The 23721-nt window shown below is 45.5% G+C and overlaps 1 protein-coding gene across 3 annotated transcripts; it reads left to right on the top strand.

Annotated features, from left to right (window-relative positions):
* Window positions 1-364: 364 nt before the first annotated feature.
* LOC129540745 (taurochenodeoxycholic 6 alpha-hydroxylase-like) lies at window positions 365-22147 on the top strand. 3 transcript variants are annotated; one of them, XM_088834831.1, is made up of 12 exons: window positions 365-559; window positions 4016-4157; window positions 4756-4800; window positions 5251-5378; window positions 6896-7020; window positions 7479-7537; window positions 8001-8107; window positions 8192-8382; window positions 8480-8613; window positions 19371-19435; window positions 19559-19635; window positions 21952-22147. In XM_088834831.1, exons 1-12 carry the CDS (start codon window positions 365-367, stop codon window positions 22145-22147), a joined length of 1464 nt encoding a protein of 487 aa, XP_088690957.1. The 3 variants fall into 3 exon arrangements, with proteins under 3 accessions (XP_088690957.1, XP_055258091.1, XP_088690958.1); XM_055402116.2 differs by having other exon boundaries at window positions 7383-7537; XM_088834832.1 differs by lacking the exons at window positions 7479-7537; window positions 8192-8382 and having other exon boundaries at window positions 8001-8113; window positions 8464-8613.
* Window positions 22148-23721: the final 1574 nt, after the last annotated feature.

The following is a 23721-nucleotide window of genomic DNA, read 5'->3' as shown; positions in this document are numbered from 1 at the left end:
CTCAGCCATCAGAAAACTTCAAAAAACATTTACTTTTCTGTTTTATTTCAAATTGTCTAATTATTTCCCAAAAAAATTATAAGCATGTGATAGTTTGCAGGATCCTGGAACAACCCAAACTCCCCCTTCAAGTTATAAATACTATCTTCTCTTTTTTATTCTTTACATTTTGTAACATAAGAGAGAGTACATTAAATAAAACCAAACGCTAACACACAAAATAACTCTGGAGGCCCAGGTGTGAGATCTGCCTTCACCTTCACCCTCCCCCATGTGGGCGGGGAGATCCTCCCAGACCAAGCTAGGTGCTCCAGGAAGGTCAGCCACAGTCAGGGGCAGTCAGCGATCCAGAAGCCACTGCACCATGAGTGTCTCTGCACTGAGCCCCTCCAGAGCCCTGGGCAGCGTCTCTGGGCTCCTGCAGGTGGTCTCCCTGCTCGGCCTGGTTCTGCTGCTGCTCAAGGCAGCACAGCTCTACCTGCGCAGACAGTGGCTGCTCAAAGCCTTTCACCAGTTCCCATCTCCTCCTTCCCACTGGTTCTACGGACACAAGAAAGAGGTAGGATGGAGCTGGATGGGGGAGTGGAAGGGCAGGGAGGGCTGGAGTAAGGGATGGTCATGGTCAGTTAATCCATGGGACAAAGCCTTTTTGTGTGACCAGCAGATGGCCCCATGAAGTAACACAGCTTATCTCTTAGAGCTAGGCTCCTCACCAAGTCCTGGGGGCTTACTCCTCCCAATCCCTGTGCTGGTGTCCTCGGGTCTGTCAGACACCCCTTCCCCAGGGAGATCTCAGGCTGTCCTGGAAACCCTGCCCTTTGAAAACAATGGCTGTTCCTTATTGACTCTCCCTGCTCTCCAGGCAGAGCACCTTCAACTGTCCTCACAGAACAGGCTTCTAGATGCTTCCCTGCTCATCACTTAATTGCATGCTCCCTGCCTGGCCCCGAGCTTGCCTGGGAGCACAGACATCAGTTTGTTGGATCAGCCCTGTGGGTTCACTGTGTGTGGAGACAACAGACAGGAATCTAAGACGATGCAGGGTCACAGGAAAAGAGGCTCACCTCCTGGGTCGTGTTATGTCAGGTATTAGAAAAAACTGGCTTGGTTTCTTAGGACTGAGGGATTTTTTCAGACATGTAATTACAGTGCTTAATTCCTGACAAGTTGCTGGCATGCAGGAACAGTTTCCCAGAATGGGGTCAGGTGAGGAGAACTGCCTGCCTAGTATCCTCTCTCTGGACTATGAGCTCTTGGAACTGAGCCTGTAATCCCCCTGACCCTCAGCACCCAGCCCAGAGCCTGCACAGAGGGATGTCAGTCCATTGTGTGGAGGGACAGGAAGGAGGGAAAGAGCAGGCCGGGAGGTACAGCACTTGCCTAGAGGTGGGGGGAGCTCAGAGCAAAGTCAGGGGCCATGTGGAAATGGCTCACCAAGTGTCTGTGGCTTAAACAACTGTTAGGAGACAATCACAGGTTGAACAGATCTGAGGCCTCTCTTTCTCTGCAGCACAATTAGGGCAGAGTGGAGACAAAGACAAGAACTAGAAGCAGCCCAAGCCCCATGCGGGCTGGCCCAGCACCTTTCTCCCCTCTCCTTCCTAATCTCCTGCACCCCAGGTCACTCAAGGTCCTCCCCCGCTGCCTGTGCATTCCAGCCTCTGGGACTCGGCTCCCATGTGCCCTCTCCCTGGAATGATCTCATCCCTCATATGACTTTCTTACAAGCCCCAGGCCCAAGTCATTTTCATTCTGGGTCTCCCAGGAGTGGAGAGGACAACTCTTTTTTTCTTGGATATCCTTATCACAAGTCAGTGGTAACTGGATTCAGCTATTTCTCCCTGCAAGATCATATCTATGAGCTTCTTCTGGAAAGCCTGACTCTGGTTCATTTTTCTATCGTGAAATCATCTTGGTAAGTTATGAATCAAATAATGAGCAAGTGCAGGAAGACGACTTTTCTAACATCCAGGTCTGAGTTAGGCCCCCTTCCCCAAAGCTTCCCCATAGGCTTTGTCTTCCCTCCATCACACTTTCATGATCTGTTCCTGTTTGGCCGCTTAAACTCTCAGTCTCCTCCACTAGCCTGCAGGGTCCAAAGAGATGAGCATCTCGAGCCGCATCCTAATTTAGTACCTTAAATCTGTGTCTGGCACAAAGTAAATGCTCAGTAAACCCAGGCTTAGTGAAGGAACATTACCCACAGTACAAGTTGCCTCAAAACTGGGGAGTTCTTATAGCAGAAGAATGTAGGCAGAGATCAGATACCAAAGGGACAGAGGGTTGCTCTGAGTTACACAGAGTCATTGAAATGAAGACAATTTGACTACATGAAACATACCTGGGACCAATTGCTGATGAGAGATCCAGAGGTGACAAACTGAGTCTCCAAAGTTGAGGAAAGGCAGTTGCTCTGTGGCACAGAGGACAGGCCACCAGGTAGAGGGAAGAACGTGGGCAGAGACCTGGAAGATGAGCAAGTGGAGCCAGTGCAAGAAGCACTGGCAGCAGCATCTTGAAGGCAGAGCAATGCATCCTGTGGAATCATCACCTCGTCAGGGCAAGAGTAGAGACAGTAGAGCCAGAAAGGAAATGCCTTCGTGGTCCATAATCAGGAGTTTACAAAGATTCCTCTAAGCAGTGATAAGTGTCCAAAAGTTTCTGACAGTTAGTCAATGAAAATGAGATTAAAAATCCACATATCAAAATCTTACTTCAATACCATTCTCATATGTGTACACTCAGAATCTGTCCTACAACTGTGCACACACTCAATATGAGAAACAATAATATATACACACAATGTGGTATTTAATTTTTCCACTTAGCCATATACATTCCAAGCAATCTTTCTTACTAAGAAACATTAACATGTATGCTGGGATAATATTAAATGTGCGTAGTGATTGGTATGCAAAATGAAATTAATATATAAATTTAATTCTTAAGATATAATCTATTCATTGTTTAAATAAATCTAATCGTATGGCATCCGGTCCCATCACTTCATGGAAAATAGATGCGTAAACAGTGGAAACAGTGGCTGACTTTATTTTTCTGGGCTCCAAAATCACCGCAGATGGTGATTGCAGCCATGCAATTAAAAGACACTTACTCCTTGAAGGAAAGTTATGACCAACCTAGACAACATATTAAAAAGCAGAGATATTACTTTGCCAACAAAGGTCCGTCTAGTCAAGGCTATGGTTTTTCCAGTGGTCAGGTATGGATGTGAGAGTTGGACTATAAAGAAAGCTGAGTGCCAAAGAATTGATGCTTTTGAACTGTGGTGTTGGAGAAGACTTTTGAGAGTCCCTTGGACTTCAAGGAGATCCAACCAGTCCATCCTAAAGGAGATCAGTCCTGGGTGTTCATTGGAAGGACTGATGCTGAAGCTGAAACTCCAATATTTTGGCGCCCTGATGTGAAGAGCTGACTCATTTGAAAAGACCCTGATGCTGGAAAAGATTGAGGGCAGGAGAAGGGGATGACAGAGGATGAGATAGTTGGATGGCATCACCAACTCAATGGACATGGGTTTGGGTGTACTCTGGGGGTTGGTGATGGACAGGGAGGCCTGGCTTGCTGCGGTTCATGGAGTCACAAAGAGTAGGACATGACTGAGTGACTGACCTGAACTGAACTGAATCATATGACAACACTGCTTACCAAGTGATAGAAATTATCATCAGTTGCTCAAGCAATTATGTCATTGTGTACAAATGATTTCCAAAATTTTCATAAACCAAGTAATTATCTTTTATGTAAGTTTCTGTAGGCAGTTTGTAATGTTGACCCATACCTCTACCCAACATGGGACAGAATCTGATCTTAGGACAGTGATGGACAGCCTACAAGGTTGGATGAGATTCCAGGTCAGAAGAAATGGTTCTAAACTCTTAGTTCTGCTGATGGATCCAGAATGATTACCTGGGGCCCTTCCAGCCCTTCACCCTGACTTCAGCTCCAGAACTAAAAGAAAGGCATTATTGACTTGTCTTTCCCTTGGTGACAGTTTCAAGAGGAGAGTGAGCTGCCACTCCTACTGAAAAGGGTAGAGAAATATCCAAGGGCCTGTGTTCGCTGGCTGTGGGGCACAAGGGCCTTTGTATTGGTCTACGACCCTGACTACATGAAGATGGTCCTGGGGAGATCAGGTGAGAAGGAAACCCTCAGCCGGAGACAGCCTTCCATTTGAGTACATGTCCCTGGGTGTGAAATTCCACAAGAGACTGACACTTCAGACATCAAGGCCTGAACTCCTCCAAACACCCTCCCAACCACAAGCCAGACTGGGGTTTCTCTTTTATGTCTTACTTTTTACAAACAAATTGAGATGATCCCAGAACTGGAAGATGATTCCCTATCCACACAGATCTAGGAAGATGATTCCCTAATCCACACCTCTCATTGTTGCCTCTTCTGGGTAATGAGATGGCCAGATGACCACACGCTGTAGAAAAATCACAGTTTCTGTCTTATTCTCTGGCAGTGAACTGAGTTTATGTTTCAGGGCAATTCACCATGTTAGTCCTGTAGGTGTTCTGCTCTGGAACACCGAGTCTCCCTTCCTAGGAACACAATGACTATCAGGACAGAGAGAGTCAGGAATGGGAGGCAAGAGTGTTGTGGCTTCAGAAAGATTGTCATCTGATAAGAACCAAGCAAGGAAGGGAGTCCATGGTCTAGACCTCAACTGCTCCGGAGGCTCCTTGCAGAGTTTGTTGCCATCCACATTCCTTCTATACCTTTCAGACCCAAAGCCTCATAGAACCTACAAATACTTGACTCCCTGGATTGGTAAGTATATTTAAATACAACTGTAGACCACCCACCATTTAGGTTAAACAAGAGCGGTCTCTTTGCGTAAATGGAGAACAGGTGCCAGGCACCCTCATCTCTGAATCAAACCTCATTTCTCTTCTCCTAATAAAACCCTCAGCCTTTGCAATGGTGCTATAGCCCTCGTTTTACCTGAGCTTCTTCTTCATAACTTCTCAGTCTTTACCAATGTTCTCAGTCTAACTTTTTGATAAGTCCTTCAATCACCTGTCCACCTACTCTTTTTCAACCTCTGTCTCACTGCTCTCATAATCACGTCCTATGGACAGACATACTGTAAATTCACATCCCTGAAATGTACTGGGTTTTCCCACCCTTGCCTATGATGAGCCTTCTCCTGACACCCTTGGTTCCTCCCAAATTGGCCCCTCTCTCCCCAATGCCCATACACACCCATCCATGGTTCAGGGACAGGTTTGCTGCTGTTGGAGGGGCAGAAGTGGTTCCAGCACCGGCGGATGCTGACCCCAGCCTTCCACTATGACATCCTGAAGGCCTATGTGGGACTCATGGCCGACTCTGTCCGAGTGATGCTGGTGAGTCCATCCCTTGTCACCATATGCTCTAGAATCCAGCACAGCTGACAAAGTCCACTATCAGACACTTATATCCCTCAGACATCCATTGAATAGAGCCCCATGGAATGATGCATTCTCAACTTAGTATGAGACAGTGTTCATTAAAGCTAGGTGGGACAGAGGAACATGTAGGCACCAGCTTGGATCCATAATTTTCTCCTCACCACAAGAAATCAGGGCCATGGTGTATTCAGGGTCCACTCTTCTCCCATCTCCATGTTTGAACACAGGGCAGTAGATCAAGGAGGTCAGTGCAAATTGACCCTGGCTGGCCTAGGCAATGGCAGCTCTGGTGGCAGAGTGGACATCCCAGGATGTCACACAGGTGGGCCCTGGCCTGGGTTCCACGGATTCTGCACATCACTGAGCCACTCAAGGGAGGAAATGAGGCCAGGTCTACACTCACAGAACTGGGTCTTCACAAACATCACCTCTGATCTGGACTGGGTATCACCTGTTCTTCAGTTCCATTCAGTTCAGTTCAGTCACTCAGTCGTATCCGACTCTTTGTGACCCCATGAATCACAGCACGCCAGGCCTCCCTGTCCATCACCAACTCTCGGAGTTCATTCAAACCCACCTCCATCGATTCGGTGATGCCATCCAGCCATCTCATTCTCTGTCATCCCTTTCTCTTCCTGCCCCCAATCCCTCCCAGCATCTGAGTCTTTTCCAGTGAGTCAACTCTTCGCGTAAGGTGGCCAAAGTATAGGAGCTTCAGCTTTAGCATCAGTTCTTCCAATGAACACCCAGGACTGATCTCCTTTAACATGGACTGGTTGGACCTCCTTGCAGTCCAAGGGACTCTCAAGAGTCTTCTCCAACACCACAGTTCAAAAGCATCAATTCTTCGGTGCTCAGCTTTCTTCACAGTCCAACTCTCACATCCATACATGACCATACATGGCAAAACCAACCAATATAATAATGTAAAATAATTAGCCTCCAATAAAAAAAAAAAACAACATACATGACCACTGGAAAAACCATAGCCTTGACTAGATGGACCTTGGTTGGCAAAGAAATGTCTCTGCACCTGTTCTTAGGCAACATTAAATGAATGAAAGGAATTGAGTAGTTCATGCCCCTTCTAAGAGCCTCATTAGAGTCACTTTAGCTTTTCCTTGCCTTGAAATATTTGCTTTGTAGTGTTGGATATCACTTGTCCAAATCTGACCTCAGGACACGAAACATTCTCCCCTGAGAAACTATGCTTTCTGCTCAAACACAAGCTGGTTAATATCATAAATTATTCTTAAAATTCATAATTAATTAGGATATTAGAAGAGAATACAACTATTATATAGTAGCAGTTCAAAGAAATAGGCATTACATTATACATGTGTGTTACAGCTGTAAGTTGCTAAAACAAGTCTGCTTAGGAAATGAGGAAATTTCATCTGAAGATGTAGAGACAGAGAGAAAGCCTGGCCTTCTGGGGAAGCAGAGCAGGGTCAATCCCCATCCCTCCACAGGACAAGTGGGAGCAGCTCGTCAGCCAGGACTCACATCTGGAGATCTTCGGGCACGTCTCCTTGATGACCCTGGACACCATCATGAAGTGCGCCTTCAGCCACCAGGGCAGCATCCAGACGGACAGGTCAGTGACAGCTCTTCAACGGCAGGGTCCTCACTAGCTGGGAATGACTTACCTGAGAGTCAGTAAGGGCAGTGTTGATGCTTCTCAGCACAGAAAGTAAGTTCTGCAGAGAGACATGGACCACAGTCAAACTCTACCCATACTATTCTTGATTCAATCACTAGTTCCAGTTTCCTACACAGGGGGAAGCCTGGATCCTCAGGCCACTAAATACTGAGGGGTTCCTCGGGCTAAGACAGAAATGGCAATACCTAAGTGCTGCCTGTCCCTACTGACTGAGGAATCCTCGACCCAGAGCCCCAATCCCTCTCCAGGTCAGAGGCTCCCTCAGCTCCAGTCTCTTCTGCATCCTCTCCCTTCAGGAATTCCCAGTCCTACATCGAGGCCATCAGGGACCTCAGCCATATGAGCTTTTCCCGAATGAGGAATGCTTTCTACCAGAACGACCTCATCTACAGGCTGACCCCTGAAGGCCGCTGGAACCACCGGGCCTGCCAGCTCGTCCATCAACACACAGGTTCTCCTCCTTCTCATGGGCTGCTCTACACACCTTCATCAGGCACATATGGAAGGGACTGGCCCTGATCCCTCAGGCAGAGCCCAGACTCCTGCTTCCTCTTCAGGAACTGGCACACTCCCGCCTGCTGCAGGGAGTGGGAACCCAGAGATAAGGTGTCAGGTGTTGTGTAGGAAATTACAGGAGTCTCCAGGTTGGTGATGACTGAGTGAGACCCCCTCCCAGCAGCATTCAGGCAGAGCCTCCAAGGGCTGTGTTACTGCAATAGGAACTGTGTTACTATTCCCGTCTAGAGTAGATGATGCTGGAGCTCTCAGTCCTGATATGCTCATCCAGAGTCACCCTCATCCACATCCACCTGGCACCCAGATTGGGCCTGATGGGGCAGATGGGGCTATGGTGGGTACTGCATATGGTCCCCCAGAGTCCTCAGCTCTGGCTGGGAACCACTGTTCTGGAACAGACGCGGTGATCAAGGAGAGGAAGGCTCACCTGCAGAAGGAGGGAGAGCTGGAGAAGGTGAAGAGCAGGAGGCACTTGGACTTCCTGGACATCCTCCTCTTTGCCAGAGTAAGTGTGAGCAAAAGAGGCCTGAGCCTTTGGGCAGAAGCACCCAGGAAGGGCAGACCCTGCACTCTGGCCCTGCCTCCACAGATGGAGAATGGGAGCAGCTTGTCTGACAAGGACCTCCGTGCTGAAGTAGACACGTTCATGTTTGAGGGTCACGACACCACAGCCAGTGGCATCTCCTGGATCCTCTATGCTCTAGCCTCCCACCCCAAGCATCAGCAGAGATGCAGGCAAGAGATCCAGAGCCTCCTGGAAGATGACACCTCTATCACCTGGTGAGTGTCCAGGAGATGGAAGAACCCTGTTCCACTTGAGCTAGAGAGAATCCTTGGTTGTCCAGTCCTGCCTGCTCTCAGATGGGCTTCCTTTCAGGGACCATCTGGATCAGATGCCCTACACCACCATGTGCATCAAGGAGGCCATGAGACTCTATCCACCAGTACCAGCCATTGGCAGAGAGCTTAGCAAGCCCATCACCTTCCCTGATGGACGCTCCTTACCTGCAGGTATGAACTTCACCTCACTACTCAGCTAAGTACTCTGTAGGACCACGTGGTAGACCAGAAATCCACATGTGCTTTCCTAGTTGCAGTGAGCTCTGACTTTTTTCTGCCAGAAGATAATATTTACCCACTAGTTTGAATGAGTTTTGAAAAATGTTTTTCTTTAAAAACCTAGGAATAATTCTACCATATATCCAACAATCCCACTACTGGGAATATAACCTGAGATCCTGGAAATAAAAAAGAATGTGTACCACAGTGTTCATTGCAGCATTATTTACAATAGGCAGGACATGAAGCAAACTAGATGTCCATCGACAAATGACTGAATTATGAAGCTGTGGTCCATAAGCTCAAGGGAATATTACTCAGTCATAAAACAGTATGAAATTGAGTCTGTTGCAGTGAGGTGGATGAACCTGCAGCCTGTTATACAGAGTGAAATAACTCAGAAAAAGAAAAATAAATATCATATATTAACACATATATATAGAATCTAGAAAAATAGTACTGATGAACCCATTTGCAGAAAAGGAATGGAGATTTAAACATCAGTTCAGTTCAGTCACTCAGTCGTGTCTGACTCTTTGCAACCCCATGGACTGCAACACGCCAGGCTTCCCTGTCCATCACCAACTCCGAAGGATTACTTAAACTCATGTCCATCGAGTCGGTGATGCCATCCAACCCACATCCCCTTTTTCTTCTGCTGTCTATCTTTCCCAGCAAAAGGGTCTTTTCCAATGAATCAGGTCTTTGCATGAGGTGGCCAAAGTACTGGAGCTTCAGCTTCAGCATCAGTCCTTCCAATGAATATTCAGGACTTATTTCCTTTAGTATTGACTGGTTGGATCTCATCACAGTCCAAGGGACTCTCAAGAGTCTTCTCCAACACTACAGTTCAAAAGCACTAATTTCTTCAGTGCTCAGCTTTCTTTATGTTCCAACTCTCACATCCATACATGACTACCGGAAAAACCATAGCTTTGACTATATGGACCTTTATCTCAAAGTGATTTCTTGGCTTTTTAATATGCTGTCTTGGTTGGTCATAGCTTTTCTTCCAAAGACCAGTGTCTTTTAATTTCATCACTGCAGTTACCATCTGCAGTGATTTTGGAGTCCAAGAAAATAAAGTCTGTCACTGTTTCCATTGTTTCCCCATCTATTTGCCATGAAGTGATGGGATCCGGTGCCATAATCTTAGTTTTCTGAATGTTGATTTTTAAGCCACTTTTTCACTCTCCTCTTTCACTTTCATCAGGAGGCTCTTCAGTTCCTCTTTGTCTTCTGCCATAAGGGTGGTGTCATCTGCATATCTGAGGTTATTCATATTTCTCCTGGCAATCAGATTCCAGCTTGTGCTCCATCCAGCCTGGCATTTCCTATGATGTACTCTGCATATAAGTTAAATAAGCAGGGTGACAATATACAGCCTTGACATACTCCTTTCCCAATTTGGAACCAGTCAGTTGTTCCATGTCCGGTTCTAACTGTTACTTCTTGATGGGCATACAGGTTTCTCAAGAGGCAGGTAAGGTTTCCGGTATTCCCATCTCTTTCAGAATTTTCCACAGTTTATTGTGATCCACACAGTCAAAGGCTTTAGTGTAGTCAATAAAGCAGAAGTAGATAATTTTCTGGAACTCTCTTGCTTTTTCTATGATCCAACATATGTTGGCAATTTGATCTCTGGTTCCTCTGTCTTTTCTAAATCCAGCTGGAACATCTGGAAGTTCACAGTTCACATACTGCTGAAGACTCACTTGGAGAATTTTGAGGATTACTTTGCTAGTGTGTGAGATGAGTGCAATTGTATGGTAGTTTGAACATTCTTGGGCATTGCATTTCTTCAGGATTAGAGTGAAAACTGACCTTTTCCAGTCCTGTGGCCACTGCTGAGTTTTCCAAATTTGCTGGCATATTGAGTGCAGCACTTTCACAGAATTATCTTTTAGGATTTGAAATAGCTCAACTGGAATTCCAACACCTCCACTAGGTTTGTTTGCAGTGATGCTTCCTAAGCCCCACTTGACTTCACACTCCAGGATGTCTGGCTCTATGTGAATGATCACACTATCGTGGTTATCTGGGTCATTAAGATCTTTTTGTATATTTCTTTTGCATATTCTTGCCACCTTTTCTTAATATCTTCTGCTTTTCTTGGGTCCATATCACTTCTGTCCTTTATTATGCCTATCGTTGCATGAAAATTACCTTGGTATCTTTAACTTTCTTGAAGAGATATCCAGTCTTTACCATTCTATTTTTTTTTCCTCTATTTCTTTGCATTGATCACTGAGGAAGGTTTTTTTTAATCTCTCCTTGCTACTCTTTGGAACGCTGCATTCAGATGGATATCTTTTCTTTTCTTCTCTGCCTTTGCTTCTCTTCTCTCAGCAATTTGTAAGGCCTCCTCAGACAACCATTTTGCCTTTTTGCAATTCTTTTTCTTGGGGCTGTTATTGGTCACTGCCTCCTGTACAATGTCACAAACCTTTGTCCATACTTCTTCAGGCACTCTTCTATCAGATTTAATCCCTTGAATCTATTTGTCACTTCCACTGTATAATATTAAAAAGCTGAGACATTACTTTGCCAACAAAGGTCCATCTAGTCAAAGCTATGGTTGTGCCAGTAGTCATGTATGGATGTTAGAGCTGGACCAAAAAGAAGACTGAGAGCTGAAGAATAGATGCTTTGTTACTGTGGTGTTGGAGAAGACTCTTGATAGTCCCTTGGACTGCAAAGAGATCACACCAATCATTCCTAAAGGAAATCAATCCTGAATCCTCATTGGAAGGACCAATGCTGAAGCTGAAGCTCCAGTACTTCAGCCACCTGATGCGAAAGGCTGATTCATTAGAAAAGACTCTGATTCTGGGAAAGATTGAAGGCAGGAGGAGAGGGGGACAACAGAGGATACGATGGTTGGATGTCATCACTGACTCAATGAACATGGGTTTGAGCAAGCTCCAGGAGACTGTGTAGGACAGAAAAGCCAGGTGTGCTACAGTTCTAGGGGTGGCAAAGTCTGGTTGGACCTGACTGAGCGACTGAACAACAACACTAAAATAATTACCTAAAATTCGGGGAGTAAGCAGAGTGATGTGGTAAGTGGAAGTGCATATATGAACGTGTTTTCATCCACCCAGCCAGTCTATGTCTTTTGGTTGGTGCATTTAATCCATTTACATTTAAAGTAACTATTGATATGTATGATTCTATTCAGTTCAGTTCAATTCACTCACTCAGTCACGTCCTACTCTTTGTGACCCCATGAACTGCAGCAAGCCAGGCCTCCCTGTCCATCACCAACCCCCGGAGTCCACCCAAACCCATGTCCATCGAGTCAGTGATGCCATCCAACCATCTCATCCTCTGTCATCCCCTTCTCCTCCTGCCCTCAATCTTTCCCAGCATCAGGGTCTTTTCAAATGAGTCAGCTGTTCACATCAGGTGGCCAAAGTATTGGAGTTTCAACTTTAACATCAGTCCTTCCAATGAACACTCAGGACTGATTTCCTTTTAGAATGGACTGGTTGGATCTTCTTGCAGTCCAGGGGATTCTCAAGAGTCTTCTCCAACACCACAGTTCAAAAGCATCAATTCTTTGGCACTCAGCTTTCTTTATAGTCCAACTCTCACATCCATACATGACCACTGGAAAAACCATAGCCTTGACCAGACAGACCTTTGTTGGCAAAGTAATGTCTCTGCTTTTTAACATGCTATCTAGGTTGGTCATAACTTTCCTTCCAAGGAGTAAGCGTCTTTTAATTTCTTGGCTGCAATCAGCATCCGCAGTGATTTTGGAGCCCAAAAAAATAAAGTCTGACACTGTTTCCACTGATTCTCCATCTATTTCCCATTAAGTGATGGGACCAGATGCCATGATCTTTGTTTTTCTGAATGTTGAGCTTCAAGCCAACCTTTTCACTCTCCTCTTTCACTTTCATCAAGAGGCTCTTTAGTTCTTCATTTTCTGCCATAAGGGTAGTGCCTTCTGCATATCTGAGGTTATTGATATTTCTCCTGGCAATCTTGATTCCACCTTGTGCTTCTTCCAGACCAGCGTTTCTCATGGTGAACTCTGCATATAAGTTAAATAAGCAGGGTGACAATATACAACCTTGTCGTACTCCTTTTCCTATTTGGAACCAGTCTCTTGTTCCATGTCCAGTTCTAACTGTTGCTTCCTGACCTGCATACAGGTTTCTCAAGAGGCAGGTCAGGTGGTCTGGGATTCCCATCTCTTTCAGAATGTTCCACAGTTTGTTGTAATTCACACAGTCAAAGGCTTTGGCATAGTCAATGAAGCAGAAATAGATATTTTTCTGGAACTCTCTTGCTTTTTTGATGATCCAGCGGATGTTGGCAATTTGATCTCTGGTTCCTCTGCCTTTTCTAAAACCAGCTTCAGCATCTGGAAGTTCGTGGTTCACGTATTGCTGAAGCCTAGCTTGGAGAATTTTGAGCATGACTTTACTAGCGTGTAAGATGAGTGCAACTGGGCAGTAGTTCGAGCATTCTTTGGAATTGCCTTTCTTTGGGATTGGAATGAAAATTGTCCTTTTCCAGTCCTGTGGCCACTGCTGAGTTTTCCAAATTTGCTGGCATATTGACTGCAGCACTTTCACAGCATTATCTTTCAGGATTTGAAATAGCTCAACTGGAATTTCATCACCTCCACTAGCTTTGTTCGTAGTGATGCTTTCTAAGATTTCTTGACTTCACATTCCAGGATGTCTGGCTCTAGGTGAGTGATCACACCATCATGATTTTCTGGGTCGTGGAGATCTTTTTTCTACCGTTCTTCTGTGTATTCTTGCCACCTCTTCCTAATATCTTCTGTTTCTGTTAGGCCCCTACCATTTCTGTCCTTTATTGAGCCCATGTGATTCTATTACCATTTTTCTTAATTGTTTTGGATTTATTTTCTGTAGGTCTTTTCCTTCTCTTGTGTTTCCTACCTAGAGAAGTTCCTTTAACATTTGTTGTAAATCTGGTTTGGTGGTGCTGAATTCTCTTAAGTTTTGCTTGTCTGGTCTGGAAAGCTTATTTTTTCTCCATGAAATCTGAGGAAGAGTCTTTTTGGGTAGAGTATTCTTGATTGTATGTTCTTCCCTTTCATCACTTTAAATACATCATGCCATTCCATTCTGGCTTGTAGAGTTTCTGTTGGGAAATCAGCTGATAGCCTGATGGGAGTTCCCTTGTATGTTATTTGTTGTATTTCCCTTGTTGTTTTTAATATTTTATCTCTGTCTTTAATTTTTGTCAGTTTAATTACTATGTGTTTCCCTGTGTTCCTCCTTGAGTTTATCCTTTCTGGGACTGTCTGTTCTTCCTGGACTTGGCTGACTATTTTCTTTCCCATGTTCTGGAAGATTTCAGCTATTATCTCTTCAAATATTTTCTTTGTTCCTTTCTCTCTCCATTCTCATTCTGAGACCCCTACACTGCAAATGTTGTTTAGGCTTTCTTCATTTCTTGTCATTCTTTTTCTGTAGTCTTTTCCACAGCAGTGATTTCCACCATTCTGTCCTCCAGGTTATTTTTCCATTTTCCTGCTTCAGTTATTCTTCTATTGATTCCTTCTAGTGTATTATTTATCTCTGTTTGTTTATTCTTTAGTTGTTCTAGGTCTTTGGTCAACAGTTCTTGCATCTTCTCAATCTTTGCTTCTATTCTTTTCATGAAATCCTGGATCATTTTCACTTTCATTATTCTGAATTCTTTTTCTGGAAGGTTGCCTATCTCCACTTCATTTAGTTGTTTTTCTGGAATTTTATCTTGTCCCTTCATCTGGGACATAACTTTCTACTTTTTCATCATGATTAACTGTCTGTAATATGGTTTTTGTTTTAGTCATTGTGAGACTGTGCTTCTTCTTGCTTCTTCTGTCTGCCTTCTGTTGAACAAGGCTAAGACACTTGTGTAAGCTTCTTGATGGGACTGGTGATGGAAAAATTGGGTCTTGCTCTGTTGGACAGGGCCCTGCTCAGTTACACTTTAATCTAATATCTGCTGATGCGTGGGGTTGCACTCCCTCCCTGGTAGTTATTTGGTCTGAGGCAATGCAGCTCTGGGGTCTACAGGCTCTATGGTAGGGTGAATGGTGAATTCCAAGAGGGTTTATGCCAAGGGGGACCTTCCCATTCCCCTGTCCCTATGGTAAGCCCCTGCAGACCCACGCCTCCACAGGAGGCCCTCCAACACTAGTAGGTAGTTTTGGCTAGTCCCCTGTGGGGTCAGTGCTCCTCTCCTTTGGGTCTTGGTGCATGCAAGCTTTTGTTTAAGCTCTCCAAGTGTGGAGTCTGTTTCCCTCTTCCTCTGGAAGGCTAATAATCATTTCCTGTGGGCCCTCAAGTTTCCCTCCCTAGAGAGATTCCCAGTCACTTTGTCAGATGCCCATGTTGAGGAGCCTGACTTGTGGTTTAGAACCTTCACAATAATGCAAGAACTTCTTCAGGATTATTGTTCTCCAGTCTGTGGGTCACCCACCCTGCAGGTCTGGGATTTGATTTGATCATGATTGCACCCCTCCTACTGTCTTGCTGCAGCCTCTTCTTTGTTTTCAGTCATGGGTTATCTTTTTTTTATTGGGCTCCAGTGTCCTCCTGTTGATGGTTGTTCAATAGCTTGTTCCAGTTTTGGTGCTCACGCAGAAGGAGATGAGTGCACATCCTTCTACTCTGCTGTCTTGAACCAGAAACTATAGTTCTTGTTTAGCCACGATGTTATGTCCTACTCTTTTACAACCCTAGCTCTGCTGGTAAAGAATCTGCCTGCAAAGAAGGAGACCCCGGTTCCATTCTTAGGTCGGGAAGGTCCCCTGGAGGAGGGCATGGCAACCCACTCCAGTATTCTTGCCTGGAGAATCCCCATGCACAGAGGAGCCTGGTGAGCTACAGTAAATGGTGTCGCAAAGAGCCAGACACGACTGAGCAACTAAGCAGAGACTTAGCCCTCCAGCCTCCACCGTCCATAAGATTTTCCAGGCAAGAATACTGGAATGGGTTGCTATTTTCTATTCCATATATATATATAACATTGTACAGCCCAGTTCAGTTCAGTCACTCAGTCATGTCCGACTCTTTGCGACCCCATGATAACAGCACGCCAGGCCTCCCTGTCCATCACCAACTCCCGGAGTTCACTCAAACTCATGTGCATTGAGTCGGTGATGCAATCCAGTCATCTCACCTTCTGTTGTCCCCTTCTCCTCCTGCCCCCAATCCCTCCCAACATCAGGGTCTTTTCCATTGAGTCAACTCTTTGCATGAGGTGGCCAAAGTATTGGAGTTTCAGCTTTAGCATCAGTCCTTCCAATGAACACCCAGGACTGATCTCCTTTAGGATGGACTGGTTGGATCTCCTTGCAGTCCAAGGGACTCTCAAGAGTCTTCTCCAACACCACAATTCAGAAACATCAGTTCTTCAGTGATCAGCTTTCTTCACAGTCCAACTCTCACATCCATACATGACCACTGGAAAAACCATAGCCTTGACTAGATGGACCTTTGTTGGCAAAGTAATATCTCTGCTTTTTAATATGCTATCTAAGTTGGTCATAACTTTTCTCCCAAGGAGTAAGCGGCTTTTAATTTCATGGCTGCAATCAGCATCTGCAGTGATTTTGGAGCCCAGAAAAATAAAGTCAGGCACTGTTTTCACTGTTTCCCCATCTATTTGCCATGAAGTTATGGGACTGGATGTCATGATCTTAGTTTTCTGAATGTTGAGCTTTAAGCCAACTTTTTCACTCTTCTCTTTCACTTTCATCAAGAGGCTCTTTAGTTCTTCATTTTCTGCCATAAGGGTGGTGCCTTCTGCATATCTGAGGTTATTGATATTTCTCCCGGCCATCTTGATTCCAGCTTGTGCTTCTTCCAGCCCAGCGTTCCTCATGATGTACTCTGCATATAAGTTAAATAAGCAGGGTGACAATATACAACCTTGACGTACTCCTTTTCCTATTTGGAACCAGTCTCTTGTTCCATGTCCAGTTCTAACTGTTGCTTCCTGACCTGCATACAGGTTTCTCAAGAGCAGGTGGTCTGGTATTCCCCTCTTTCAGAATGTTCCACAGTTTGTTGTGATCCACATAGACAAAGGCTTTGGCATAGTCAATAAAGCAGAAATAGATATTTTTCTGGAATTCTCTTGCTTTTTCGTTGATCCAGCGAATGTTGACAATTTGACCTATGGTTTTTCTGCCCTTTCTAAAACCAGCTTCAACATCTGGAAGTTCACGGTTCACATATTGCTGAAGCCTAGCTTGGAGAATTTTGAGCATGACTTTACTAGCATGTGAGATGGGTGCAATTGTGCAGTAGTTCGAGCATTCTTTGGAATTGCCTTTCTTTGGGATTGGAATGAAAATTGTCCTTTTCCAGTCCTGTGGCCACTGCTGAGTTTTCCATATTTGCTGGCATATTGACTGCAGCACTTTCACAGCATTATCTTTCAGGATTTGAAATAGCTCAACTGGGATTCCATCATCTCCACTAGGTTTGTTTGCAGTGGTGCTTTTTAAGGCCCACTTGACTTCACACTCCAGGATGTCTGGTTCTAGGCGAGTGATCACACCATCATGATTATCTGGGTCGTGAAGATCTTTTTCTGTACAGTTCTTTTTTTGTTTTATTGGAGGCAAATTACTTTACATTAATATATTGGTTGGTTTTGCCATACATTGACATGAATCTGCCCTGGGTGTACATGTGTTTCCCCTCTTGAACCCCCCTCCCACCTCCCTCTTCCCCATATTCTCCCTCCAGGTCATCCCCGTGCACCAGCCCCAATCATCCTGTATCATGCGTCGAACCTGGACTGGTGATTCATTTCACATATGATAATATACATGTGACAATGCCATTCTCTCCAATCATCCCACCTTCACCCTCTCCCACAGAGTCCCAAAGACTGTTCTATATATCTGTGTCTCTTTTGCTGTCTCGTATACAGGGTTAAGGTTACCATCTTTCTAAATTCCATATATATGTGTTAGTATACTGTATTGATGTTTTTCTTTCAGGCTGACTTCACTCTGTATAATAGGCTCCAGTTTCATCCACCTCATTAGAACTGACTCAACTGGCATTCTTTTTGATGGCTGAAAAATACTCCATTGTGTATATGTACCAAAGCTTTCTTATCCATTCATCTGCAGATGGACATCTAGGTTGTTTCCATGTCCTCGTTATTATAAACAGTGCTGCAATGAACATTGGAGTACATGTGTTTCTTTCAATTCTGGTTTCCTCAGTGTGTACACCCAGGAGTGTGATTGCTGGATCATATGGCAGTTTTATTTCCAGTTTTTTGAGGAATCTCCACACTGTTCTCCATAGTGGCTGTACTAGTTTGCATTCCCACCAACCGTGTAAGAGGGTTCCCTTTTCTCCACACCCTCTCCAGCATTTATTGCATGTAGACTTTTGGATAGCAGCCATTCTGACTGGTGTGAAATGGTATCTCATTGTGGTTTTGATTTGCTCTGTACAGTTCTTTTGTGTATTCGTGCCACCTCTTCTTAATATCTTCTGCTTCTGTTAGATCCCTACAATTTCTGTCCTTTATCGAGCCCATCTTTGCATGAAATGTTCCCTTTGTATCTCTAACTTTCTTATCTCTCCTTGCTATTCTTTGGAACTCTGCATTCAAATGGGAATATCTTTCCTCTTCTCCTTTGCTTTTCACTTCTCTTCTTTTCACAGATATTTGTCAGGCCTCCTCAGGCAGCCATTTTGCTTTTTGCATTTCTTTTCCATGGGGATGGTCTTGGTCCCTGTCTCCTGTACAATGTCATGAACCTTCCTCCATAGTTCATCAGGTACTCTGTCTATCAGATCTAGTCCTAGTAACATCCAATTTAAAAACATGAGTGGGTTGCTGTTTCCATCTCTCTCTCTCTCTCTCTCTCTCTATATATATATATATATATATATACACACACATACACATATATATACATACAACATTGTACAGCTGGTAACTTCCAATTGAAAAAGTGATTGACACAACACTTGAATGCAACAAAAGCTCAATAAACAAATGTTGACCCTTGAATGTGGTCTTATAATGGAACCTAAAACTCTAATTCCTTGAAACATGAAGACTTAACAGAAAAGCAGATGGAAGCACAGGGAGGCATGCTTCTTCCACATGGATCTAAGTAAAGGAGGGAGCTTAGGGACTCCACTCTCATGGGTCGGATAGTCCAGTTTCTGAGGATTCCTCTGGTGGGTGGCAGAGAGCAGCTGATGATGAAGTCTGAGAGCCCTGCCATGACTGGAGGCCACCCACTGATTCACCTCCCAATGGGTCTGAATCCCAGCCCTGCCCCGCCTTAGCTGTGCAGTCATAGACCCATCCCTTAATCTTTCTGAGGCTCAGGTGCTTCATCGGTTCATGGGGATAGAACTGCCTTCCTTGAGTGCTGTGTGAGGATTAAATGAGTTATTGCACATTCCCTAGGGTCATGATGGCATTTGATAAATGTGTGTTGTCACCTGAGTTGCTCCTAAATGTAAGCCTCCAATTCTTTTACTTCTTAATCCTGGGTCCTGGTCACCTACTCCTAACAGAGCTCACGTGCTTTTTCATGCCCAGCCCACCTGTCTTGCAAGAACATTATTTCATTCAGAGTGATGGAGGGTGCTCCCATGGTGGCTCCCAGGACTTTTGTGAAGACATACTCCCCCTTTTCCATGGGGACCATCAGGCTTCTCTCTCTCCTCTATGCCCCACAGGAATCTTAGTCTCCCTCTCCTTTTATGGACTTCATCACAACCCAAACGTGTGGCCGAACCCAGAGGCAAGTTGGTGGTGTGAGGAAGGGATGGGATGCTCTCTCCACACCAGCCGCTCCTGCTCCTGCTCTGTGGATTGATGTGAGGAGTTTGACCCCACTGTCCTAGCCCCATTGCTCTCTCTGCAGGTGTTTGACCCATCCCGGTTTGCAACAGGTTCTACTCGACACAGCCATGCCTTCCTGCCCTTCTCAGGAGGATCCAGGTGAGGCCTCTGTACTTGGGGAAGCAGGTGTCACTGGTTGCTACCTGATATGTGTGACTGTCTACACTCGTACATGGTGCATGCAATTTCGTCCTTGTGTGTTGATGTGTTGAGAAGGAGGTGTGGGTCTCCATGTACAAGAAGGACTTCAGGGCCCACCACAATGACGTTGACCTCCTGATGTCCACAAGGATTGACATCATTTCCATGTCAGTGGCTGATCCAAAGTATCCAGGGTTTTCCTCACTTTAGGAGTATGACATCTTAACATCAGAAATCTTCTTGAAAGTTAAACTACACATGTTTGGTTTGGACAATTTCAATCACCTTAAAAGATGGTTTCCTCTGTTCCCACATTACTAGTTAGCCTGCTGCCTTTCTGCTTAATTCACCAGTCCACCTCTCACTGTATCTACTGTGTTTGCATGGGTTTGGAATTCCAGTTGCCTTCCATGTCCTGAGGCTTCAAGTCATGACTGTGATCAGTCACAGTTGTTGTTTGAATAAGTTTCACAGTCACAAGTATGTTCTTTAGTTCTATAACATCTGACATAATTTTGACTTCATATTAATATAACCATGACATATTTTCCTGTTACCAAAATTCTTTATATAATAGCAGAAGTTATATATCATAGTCTCAGAGTCTACAGAGTTTAATGTTAGCAGGATAAAGAGCAAAGTGGAGGATAATCAAGTCAGTTTTTGGGAGAAAACTGACTATTTTTTATTTGACAAGCATTTGTAAAGTCCCTTGCATGTAAAGTATAAAGCACCCTTGAAATAGCTATTAACCTGGATGATACATTCCTAAATGACTGAAGATCTTAAAGGCTACAGAACCTCCCCTGAAATAGTAACTTCAGTGACTTTGTAACTTAGTAGGAACAAGTTTTTTCTGACTCTAGAGTTCTAGGAAATTTTCAGCTGTGAATTAACATTCACAGAACAGCTTTGAAGCAAATTGTCTTCCTGAATTGCTTCTAGGATTTGGTTTACACCAGGGTCCAGTCCTTCCTTGTGGACATAGCTGCACATCATACAGCTGCCCCTAGAGGACAGGGGAGACTAGGCAGCTTGATTTTAGGTCAGAATGAATATTTATTATACTCTCACTCCATTTGAGTTATTTTCAATTCAATTAATATTGTTTAAATATGAAAGTATGCATTAAGCATGTCTCCATGTACCAAGACCTGTGCTAGGAGATGGGAACACAGGGATGATAACGCTGTCATCCCCCAGGGCTCACTGTCAACAACATGGCTACTCAAGACAAACATCATTCACATATTCACTCTTTCACTCATTCATTCCTTGAGCAGACTGTGGGAGGATGCATGATCCGGCACTGTGCTGGGCACTGGATGTGACGTGTCCTTGAGTTAACACCCATGATGCCTTGAGGGTCCCGAGTGGGAAGAGGTGCAGCCAGCAGAGGGGGTGAGGGTGGTGGTCACTGGATTGAGCCTTGAGCATGAAGATGGCAGAGGTAAGGGGAGGGGACCTCAACACTTGCTGAGTTAGAAAGAGGAGCTGGACAGACCCCAGGTGAGTGAGGAAGTATCCAGAGAGGGCTGTGATGCAGCTGAGGCACCGGGACGTGTCCCCCCTGTGATGCGGAACAGAGCAGGCCTGGAGCTCCTGTGGCTTTAGAGGGAGGGGAGGAATAGAGGCTGAAAAGGCCTGATGAGGAGCCCAAGGGATGGTTAGGAGGGGCATTTCTGGATTAGAATGGGAGGGTTCCAAAGGTAGATTAACTGAGGGGCTGAGGGGTACAGAAAGCCAGACCATTAATTGGGAGGCAAATGGTCAGCTGGTTAGGGTCGTTAACCCATGTCCCACCAAGAAGCCTCCCTGTTGCCATCCTGACTCCTTACACGACCCTGTCTTGTCATCTCTGGGGACTGGGCAGCCTGTCTGTCTACCACAGGTGGTAAGGTCCTGAGAGGTCGTCCACCCTGCCCCCATACAGTGCCCTGGCCTGACCTGAAACCAGGAATTACCAGTGGACAAGTGAATAAAGTACCAGTTTGCAGTTCTTGATCCACTTGACTTGACTCTGTGGTTTAGAGCACTGATGCTCCCCAACAGGATTTCCTGCTGAGAGCAGGAGTATGAGTTAGAAGATAGTCCTTAGAGAGGTGGGCTTAGTCATAGGTCAGGGGGAGAGTTTGGCCCAAGGCTTGGCTGTCAAGTTCAGTGTGATGAGTAAGGAAGGGATCAGGGCTGGACCACGTGGAGGACAGCCCTGAATCCCTGTGCTCAGCAGGGGCTAGAAGCCTCTGCTTACTTCCTTTTTATCTCCCAACCCAGGAACTGCATCGGAAAGCAGTTTGCCATGAATGAGTTGAAGGTGGCCGTGGCCCTGACCTTGCTTCGCTTTGAGCTGTCACCGGATCCCTCCAGGGTTCCTGTGCCCTCTCCAGTCATGGTGCTAAGATCCAAAAATGGGATCCACTTGCAGCTCAGGAAGCTCTTTAATCCAGGTGGAGACAAGGACAAGCTCTGAGGGCCCCTGCCTGCCATCCTGTTTTTCTGTCGCTCTCTGCTATCCTTGCCCCTTTGCCCACTTCCTGCTTCTGTCTGCCCCTGTCAGAGTGCCTCATCTCCTGCCTCCTGCCCAGCAGACTTTCTGCCCTTCTCCTCTCACCTTTCCCCAGGCTCCTGATCCACTTGTGTCTCCACCCATCTCTGACCCCCTGCATCTCTCTGTGTCCACCCGCATCCTGATCACCCGACATCCTCCAGTCTCTGTTCTCCTGTGTTTCTCCCATCTGCCTGCCTGTCTGACCCTGAATTCATGTACATCCCGCATGCTGCACAATGTGGCCTAAATAATTAATTAATAACTTTAATTAAAAATAATTTCTGTCTTGAACAAAATAAAATAAAATAATTTACCATTGGCTTAGGCACTTGGGGCTTCTCTTATGGTTCATGGAGTAAAGAACCCACCTGGTATGTAGGAGCCACCGGAGACTCAAGTTCAATATCTGGGTCAGGAAGATCCCTTGGAGAAGGAAATGGCAACCCACTCCAGTATTCTTGCCTGGGAAATCCCATGAACAGAGAGAGGAGCCTGGTGGATTGCAGTTCACGGGATGGCAAAGAGTTGGACTTGACTGAGCACAGGGTAGAATATCTTGGAGACTTAGAACAATACAGAGTTATTCTCTGAAGGCTCTGGAGTGAGAAATCTGAAGTGGGTTTCCCTGGGAAAAGGAAGATGTTGTCGGGATCCCCCTCCAAGGATCTAGGACAGGGTCCCACTCTTTGCCTTTTCTGCATCTAGCGCAGCAATCCTTGAACTCCTTGGCTCCTGGGCCCTCCTCCCTATGTGAATCCAGCAGCATCTCAAACATCCCTCTGCTTCTGTCTTCACATCACTTTCTCTTTCACCAGGACTTTTGTAATTAGATGAACATCTCAGATAAGACAGGCTTGTTCTCCTATCTGGGAATTAGGATGAGGACACCTGGGCAGCCATTGCTGGACCTGTTAAGTCTTGTGTGACCACAATCAGCCTGTCCCTGGATCTTTCTCATGTGTGATGGGCCTACCCATGTGTCAGTCATGTGGCTTCCCCTCTCTTGCTCTCCCTTAATAAAGTTAACAATGTCATATGGAGTGTACTTGTCTTATCTGAAAGGAGCTGGATGAAACAAAAGAGAGAGAAGTGGAGGGGAGAGAGTGGAGAGGAGGAGGGGGAACCCCAGCAGGGAAAGTGTGTCTGGCCCCCCTGCAGCCTCACACTCTGGGGTCCCTCATGTCCCACACGCTGCGTGGTACCTGAAGCTCCCATGATAGCTGAGTCAGGAGAAAGGGCTTGTCTCCAAAGGCTCAAAGGGAAGATGCTCACACCAGCACCTGTCGGGGAAGGAGCCTCCTGCTCTTCTGTGGTGGCTTCTTCACCACATCTATAGAGGGGCCCAGCCAGTGCCCACCCTGTGCTGAGCAGGGAAGATGTTACAGACTTGGCCAGGCACAAGGGGCTCATTTACCCCAAATGAGATTTGAGCAGAGTCCAGGCTGACCTTCTCTCCAGTCCCTTGGCAGCCCTTCTTCACAGGCAGGGCCTCAGGC

Source organism: Moschus berezovskii, chromosome 4 (assembly GCF_049115385.1).
Source record: "Moschus berezovskii isolate FMDL1 chromosome 4, NW_MosBer_1.0, whole genome shotgun sequence".
NCBI classification, from domain to species: domain Eukaryota; kingdom Metazoa; phylum Chordata; class Mammalia; order Artiodactyla; family Moschidae; genus Moschus; species Moschus berezovskii.
Note: the sequence above shows the minus strand (reverse complement) of the source record. Positions and strands in the feature narration are given on the sequence as shown.